The 8,056-nt window shown below is 49.4% G+C and overlaps 1 protein-coding gene across 1 annotated transcript; it reads right to left on the reverse strand.

Annotated features, from left to right (window-relative positions):
- Positions 1 to 424: 424 nt before the first annotated feature.
- CCDC43 (coiled-coil domain containing 43) lies at positions 425 to 7,976 on the reverse strand. Its single transcript, XM_042836867.1, has 5 exons — positions 7,794 to 7,976; positions 4,128 to 4,215; positions 2,890 to 3,025; positions 2,531 to 2,589; positions 425 to 1,848 (listed from the first exon to the last, which is right to left on the reverse strand). The coding sequence occupies exons 1-5, from the start codon at positions 7,974 to 7,976 to the stop codon at positions 1,661 to 1,663; spliced, it is 654 nt and encodes a 217-aa protein (XP_042692801.1). The 3' UTR covers positions 425 to 1,660.
- Between the last annotated feature and the right edge of the window lie 80 nt (positions 7,977 to 8,056).

An 8,056-nucleotide genomic window follows, 5' to 3' on the forward strand; every position in this document is an offset into this window, starting at 1 on the left:
TCTCCTGAAAGTTATGTGTCATCAGTGCTCAATTCTGCATCAACAGCAAGATTTATTAGCATTTGCTAACAGCTCTGTGGCTTCAAGGAAGATCTGTGACAGCGTGAGCGAGGAAGCATTAACTGTGCTGAAACAGGCTGACGGCCAGGGAAGAGCTGACCTTCACTGCTGTTGATTCATGCAGCTGTGCTCATATGCAGGACTTCACTGTGCTTCGCTTCTGGCCCCAAAGCCTGGGGCAGCAGCACTCTGGTACGGCTCCACAGGGCCACGGGAAGAGGTGTGAATGAGAGGAACCACACCAGCTCAGCCCCCTGAAATACTGCTGCTGGGTAAGAGAAAGTGAGGGTGTGGGACGTGGCATGGAGCCTGAGGACAGACCCTGTGGCTGTCACTACCGCCGCAGACACAAGAGGAGCCCGGCTTCTTGGCCAGCCATCTTTATTGTTCAAGTCCAGAGATAAAGCAGATACTCACACTTGCAAAAATAGTTAAATAATAGGATGTGTTACCCCTCAATCAGACTGGTGCTGAAAGTAGGCAACAGGGGCAGCTACCACCAGGCCAGGAGCTGCCTCCTGCCAAAAGCCAGCCTTGCATGTGAACGCAGTGGCCAGAACATGAAGCAGCACAGGGATGAGGTGCACTGGTTCCCCTGTGCCCCTGGAAGCACCACAGGTCCTTCCTCCACACACAGAGGGGAGTTTAGGTGATGCTGCCACGAAGAAGGCTGAAAACGGCAGCTAAAGAGCCCTTGTGGGGTGAGAGAAGCCTTCACCCCCTCCTCACAGCTCCTGAGTAGGGCTGGGCCAGATGGAGCGACTGCTCATAAAGCCAGAGCATCCAAACCAGTCACAGCCTGCATTAAAGCATTTTCTCTGACAGCTGCTGTAGAAATAACAGTGGATGTTCACCCACACAGAACATCACGGAGCACCATTTTCCAGCCACCAGCATTAAGTTTCAGAACAGCACAAGGGCCTGACCAATTTGCTGCTGCTTTAGCTGACACTCCAATCACTGTGCTTTTCCCTTACCAAGACTGTGGGTGAAGTGGTCTCATAGCTGTAACTCATATATATTTCATATGATTTCCTTTCTCTTGCTGCAGAACAGCACTTGCCCTTGCTGAGGGCAGAGCCAAACCCTGCTCTTTCAGCCAGAATGAAGATGTAGCATTGTTCTTGGCAGCACAAATAAACGTATTTGCAAATACATTTTTCAAGGCTAGTGTAAATTCACATTCACCCCATAGCAGCAAGTCCTTAACTGCATGTCAGAGAGGGGCTTTGCTCTGTTCTTAAGTCATAACATGCTGTTGCTGCAGTCCATGGATGCAGCCCATTCACAAGCCCTCTCCTACATCTTGCTTTAACTAGTTAGAAGTAAAACTGATCAATTTGAAACACAAATATCGTAACTTCACTGTTCTTTGGTACAACACTGGCCACAAGAATGACTGGGACATTTGACACCACAAGCACATGGCAAAACTTGAGTTTAAGAGGTGCTTGAAATTTCTTTTTTGCTACGTAAAATAAAGGATAAGTTTCCGAAGAACCGGTCACCAGCCACGTGCCCAGAATTTCTGCTGCTTTTTAAACACACACCATATTCATAACTGATTGTATCCCCTTAAAGTCCAACTAGCAAACCCCAGCTATCGCTTCCGCTCTCCTTTCTGTGTCCTTTTCTTCTCCTTCTCCTTCCGCTCCTGCTTGGCTAACTTGTCCTTCTCTCGCTGCAGTTTGTCTTGCTCCTTCTTCTTCTGGAACTCATCTCGCAGCAGCTCCCGCTCCAGCTTTCTGGCATTCAGGACATCCTCCACATTGGTGTTTCGGAACAGGGCTGGTAGTGAGCTAAGGGCAGACAAGGTGCTCTGAACACACAGCTTCCTCTTTGTAGTGCTGGTTTGAGGCCGTACGCTGACTCTGTAGGATCAGCCACAATCCACCTACAACAGATCTCAGCTGCTCATTTTTCTCCCAACTCTGCAGGGAGAGAAATCCCTCAGCCACCAGCTCTACAAAAGGAGATGCACAAAGACAAGGAACGTTTCTGACTCCCCTCTCTGCTTTCTCACCAAGCGGGTCAACAACCTGGAAGTAACATGAGGAAGGAAAAAGAACCTCTGCCTGTGCCGTGATAAATCCTGCTTCCACCCTAAACTGCCAGCTGCAGAGTTGCAGGAATGTTCCAAATAACACCAACAAAAACACTGTTGGTGTCTTTGGCTCAGCAACCATGCCCTCAGTGTACATACAACCAAGTGTACCACAGCGGTCTTGTTCCAATTTCACTTACAATGATTCCTGACATGATTTGCCTCTTTGGACACCGCTCAGAATTAAACTGATGTTTGGGAAAATTATCTGTATCGGTAACATTATGTGAAGCTTCAGAGAGGACAGTAGAGGAAAGGAAGGCATAAAGGACAGAAAAGGAAAGGATCAGTCTTAGAAAGAATGGGAATTTCGCAGCAGATGCTGCCATCCTCCCAAAAACCCCAACTCAGAGAATCAAAGGATACATTTTTCTGATCCAATGTTTAAGGCTGTTGCAGTGGAGCTGTCCTGTTCATCGTCGCCAGTGAAAGAATTAAGGAACTGTGGGCACTGCTCGTGGACTTGTGCTCCTGTAGACTCACTTGGATCCAAACCTGTCAGATAACCATTCTACCAGGCCAGGAGGAAGAAGCTCAACACAAACACTGATGATTGAGAACGAGACAAGCGTAAAACCCAATGTTTAACTCCCTAAGCTGGGACCTCCCATGCTTTTTGCCATGGAAACTCCCTCACAGGGAAAAAGATGGACAAGTTTCTCCAATTCCTCCACCAGGCACTGCAAAGCCAGGAAGGCTATTTTAAACAAACATAAAAAGGATATTCCTCTTCATCTGTCACGTTGGCATACTGGGCCAGGAGGGCTGCCTTCCTCTGCTTCTCCTCCTGCGAGATCTCCTTCGGCTTCACGATGATCCTGGCCTGCTTCTCCATCATGCTGGTGATCGCCTGGACCTCATCTGCCAAAAACAGAGCATCAGTCAGCACCCCAGCAGCGAGGGCCTGCTGGCAGCTGCCACACCAGGTTTCCACATGGGTTTGCTTTTGTGCTCCATTTAAAAGCTGGAAGATACCCTTCAGGTTTTGTGTTTCAAACACTTCAGCTTTCTACCGAGAACGAACGCCCCATTCGTGTCTTCTAGAAATTACAAGTGGGTACTGACTTGGATCACAGAACGCCTCAGGTTGGAAAGGGACCTTAAAGATTCAGCTCCAGCACTGCTGCTGTGGGACTTCACCTGGGATGTGTCCTCCTGTGGAGTCACATTTCTAACAGCACGGCTAGAAGGACATATTGCTCCCATCTTTCTGTGCCCAATAAGACAAATCCCTCATTTACTGTGCAAAGCCACTGGTAGGAGCCAGAGGGATCCAGCAGCATCTTCAGCAACTCCCATTCCTTGGCCACAAAAAAGGGGTTATTTTTTAACACACGGAGGAGCACGTTTTCCTGTCCTCAGCCAAAGGCAAAGTCAGACCAAGGACCGACTGCTTCTATGAATTTTAAGGCAAAGACACTCAGCTGCTGTGTGCTGTAACCCTGAGATTTGGTCAAGAGAAGCACAACGTAAATGCAGGATCCACGATAAGGACAACTATTTCCAGCACACTGGGCAGCGACGGCGTTCTGTGTGCACCAGAACCAACAAAAAAATGCAAAGCAAAAAATGAGGGCTGTAGCCAAATGGGACGCTGCATCGTGACAACGCAGCCCTGAAGATCACTGAGCCATGTGCTGCATTAAACCTGCACAGCTCTCAGTATGGGATTTCGTTGTGCTCCAGAGGGAAAAAAAACAACAAAAGCTTATTTCCTCTGCAGGATTATGAGCCCAGAGAGCAGCAGAATGCTAGCAGCAGCCCTAAGTGAAACTACTCTGCTTTGTTTGTATTTCAAGACAAAACAGAACATAAGCCACAGCAATGAGAAGCAAGTCAGCTCTGCAAACAACGAGCAGCACCGAGTTTAACTCCTTAACAGAGCAAACACACAGCTCTCATCTTGCCGAGCCCTGCACAGCACTCATAGCACACGGAAAGGCATAGTGAGCAGCAACACTACCTTCTTTTTTCTCTTTGGCGTCCACAATCTGAGATTCAGACCACTTCTGGACTACTTCCCTGCAAACATCGTTTAAGAGATCTTCTTCCTAGTGGGGGAAAAGAGACTTCTCAGTCTTGGAACAGAGTTGGTCTGCTATAAATGAGCACAAATCAGGTATAAGTACCAGCTCCAAAGGATCAGAACACCCACCAGCAGGCTCAGCTTCCACACGAAATCTACCATGACAGGCACAGAGGGACTTCTGTTAACCTGGGCACACAGTGCACGCCACAAGATGCACCTACGGTTGGCTCAGCTCAGGGCTGGAGGCAGACCTGGCTGCTGCACAAACAGCACAGCCTCCCTGCTCTCCTTTGGCAGCAGCACTATGCTCAGGGGTCAAATGAGGCAGCAAAGCAGTGTTAACCCAACCAGACCTGTTCTACAGCCCATCTATGCCAAATGTGAGCTCTGAAGACTGCAGGTTGCTCCATACCCGCTGCCCAGAAGAGAATTTCCTATCATGGCTTGCCACAGGCAGGCCTCAGCTGTCTTTCTCCATCTTACCCTGCCTGGCATGCAATTGGAATCTCAAAGACAGCACACCAAACCCCTGCACAGAGCTCCCAGCAAACCTCCCACAGCTAAGCACAGAATAACAGTGAGGTGACAGGAGAACCCAGACAGTGATACCACCACACAAAGTGCCAAGCACAGAGACCACGAGCCACAGCACAGGGAAGGGGGCCCCTGGGTGAGGCTGGAGCCACTATTAGGATGGACGTGCAGGATGTTCCAGACTGTGGCACAGAAAGTGATGTGCAAAACAGCAGAAGGATGAAGGGTTTGTGGCTCCCATCAGTGCCACACACCACGTCAAGGCGACCACTTGCTTTAAAGTGGAGTAAACCCAGAGGGCAGGATGATGCTTAACCTGCTAAGATCAAGCGTGCAAGCATGGACTCAATGGTGTCCAGAGGTCTCTCCCAGCCCCTACAATTCACGGATCACTGGGTGGATGGGCTGCCCTGAGCTCTGGAAACCTGAGCACACTGGAATCAGGGCTGGAAAGTGGTCAGCAGCTTTAAGTTCAGCCAGGAAAGAAGGCTGGGAAGGACGCTCCCTACATGGCTGGTTTCAGTATCCAGAAGGAAGAAAATTGGGTAAAAAATGACAAAGGAACAGTGGTAAGCAGGAAGGAAAATGAACTGCAAAAAGACTGAAGATGATGGCAAACACCTGTAGGTGCTAATGAGGATTTGAGCAGTAAGAAAGAAATCATTTGTGTACCTGAAACATGATAAAGGAACAATAACTCAGCCTTGGCACTATGGGGACTTCATATTCTGAAAGGAATAAAGCCCAAGATGACAGCGTGCAAATGGACCTGAATGAAGCAATGGAAAAGAAACAGACAGTGCAAAAGTCGACACAGAAGGAAAGAAAGAGAGGTAAGACCACAGCACATTCACTAAATAACCCTCCTAGCTCAGCCCACTCAGGACAAGGACCTCTCACAGCCTATGGGAGATGCACAGAGCCAAAGAACAGATGCTCCTAACACTGATGTAGACCAGGTTGCTGTGGATACAACAATTTTCACCTAATATTCTCTAAAGGAACAAGGAATTTTGTCATTTTAGAGGTTAGTAGACACAAGAAAAGTAACTGGAAAATACACAAGAGCAAAGTGACCCAGAGTCTGAGATGAAGAGCAGAACACAAACAGAACTTGACTTGAAATGGGTGAGTTTGAATAAAGTCAGGCTGCATGAAATTTCTTTTAGTGAAGATGGCAAAGGCAAACAAAAAGAAAGCCTGGAATTTGTACACAGATCAAAGAGAAAAGAGTCAGAAAGAAGAGCTCCAAGTTAACCAAATGAAAACTGCTTCAAAGTCAGTGCAGAAATCAGCAGCATCTACAAAAACAATAAAAGTGCACGGAATAAAAGAACATCAGAGAGTTCAAGAGGCAAAAAGAACATTTTAGAGAAATAGTAGATAATCAAACCGAGTTAGAACTTGTGAGCGAAGCATAACCCAGCTGCAAGAGTCAGCCCTGTCAGGAGAGAACAGACTGAAGACACAGGAGTGCCATGAACACGCACTGCAAGAAAAGCAGTGCATATGAAACTGGTGGCAGCACAGATGGCACCTCAGCACTAAAGGGAAAAGAGGAGAGATCAGAACGTAACACAGCCAATGGTAGAGCCAAGATTTGGTGCTTGCTCCTCCTATTAGTCCCAGCACAGGGCTACACTGACAGAGCTGTGCTTCTTTTAGAAACAACAGCACTGCTGGAGCTGCAGGGTGGGGAAGTGATGGAAGGCAGTGACCAGGTGCTCTGTATTTTAGGAAGAATGGTTTTTAAATGGTGAGCAGTCATTTAACAGAAGGAACTGTAGTTATAAGAACAAAAATCTGATTGGGTTTTATGCTCCTGCATTTGGGAGAAAACCAGTGGCAGCAGCTGAGCAGACTGCTGATGAACACCGGCACACATTAACTACTCAGCACTTCATACCAGTGAATATTAATTCAGAACCAAAGAATCAGAAAGGTTGGAAAAGACCTCTCAGATTCCCCGGCCCAACGCATCCCACCCCCCTGACCACATCCCTTAGTGCCACTTCTCCACAGTAACTTGTACCATCCAGGGAGGCTGACTTCCCCACCCCCTGGGCAGCCCGTGCCAATGTACCACTGCTCTTTCTGAGAATAATTTCTCCACATATCCAGTCCTCCCCTGGCACAACTTGAGGCCATCAGCTTATGTTCGCAGTAGGCTGCACAGGACTGAGTCCAGACACATCCTGAATATCTCCAGGGAAAGAGACTCCAAAACCTCACAGTCCCAAAGCTCCCTTACTCTCTGACTAGAGAATCCTTTCTTTGTGTTAGTGTGGAAAGTCTCGTATTCCAGTTTCTGCCTGTTGCCCCTTGCTGCACATCACCAAAAAGAGTCTGCCCCCATCAGTCTGACTCCCTGACACTTGAGATATATATAAGGAGTGGTGAGATCCCCTCTCAGCCTTCTCTTTTCCAGACTGCAAGGCCTCTCAGCCTTTCCTCACACAGGAGATGCTCCAGACCCTTAATCACCTTTGTGGCCCTCCACGGGACTTTTCTAGAAGATCCTGGTGAATCCTGAACTGAGGAACCTCATCACGTTCCTCCCTGTGCAACTCTCAGCCTGTGCAGGTTTTGTTATATGGCAGCACAGCCTTCCAGCATGTCAGCCACTGCTCCCAGCTCTGCACCATCACCAAACTTACTGAGGATGGATTCTATCCCTTCATCCACAGTGCTGATGAAGACGTTGCACAAAACCGGGCCCAGCACCGACCCGTGGGGAGCACAGCTCACACCGGCCTCTAAACAGACAGTGTACCATTGATCTCAGCACTCTGAGCTCTGCTGGTCAGTCCTTTCTCACCCACCCTAAGCCCCGTTACAAGGACGCTGTAGCCGATAAGAGCCTTACGCCCTGCTGACCTAAAGGTGCACAGCATCCACTGCTCTCCCCCCCATCTACCCCACGTTCGCGACACCTTCGTGAGTTACCGCTTTGCTCCAGCACGATTTCCCCATAGCGAACCTCCTTCGGACGCTCCATAATTGCTTTATACCCTCCCGCTACGGCCCCGTCCCACACAACGCGGAGAACGCGGCCCAGCCCCTCACCAGGCAGGCCGCCAGCACCCCGCGCAACGCCTCCAGCCGCTCCTCCTCGCTCTCCTCCTCCCGCAGCAGCCCCGCAATATACGCCCCGTACACCGCGCGGTCCAACCCCAGCGCCTCGAGCCGGGCCGCCAGCCAGGCCCCGAAAGCACCCGGCCCCGCCGCCTCCACGCAGGGCGCCGCCATCTTACAGCGCTTCCACCCCTTCCGGTGGCGCACGAGCACAGAGCAACTTCCGGTGATGTGCACGGAAGCAACTTCCGGTA

This window comes from Centrocercus urophasianus, unplaced genomic scaffold (assembly GCF_019232065.1).
Source record: "Centrocercus urophasianus isolate 14NV4802_14NV808 unplaced genomic scaffold, USGS_Curo_1.0 seq_64, whole genome shotgun sequence".
NCBI classification, from domain to species: Eukaryota; Metazoa; Chordata; class Aves; order Galliformes; family Phasianidae; genus Centrocercus; species Centrocercus urophasianus.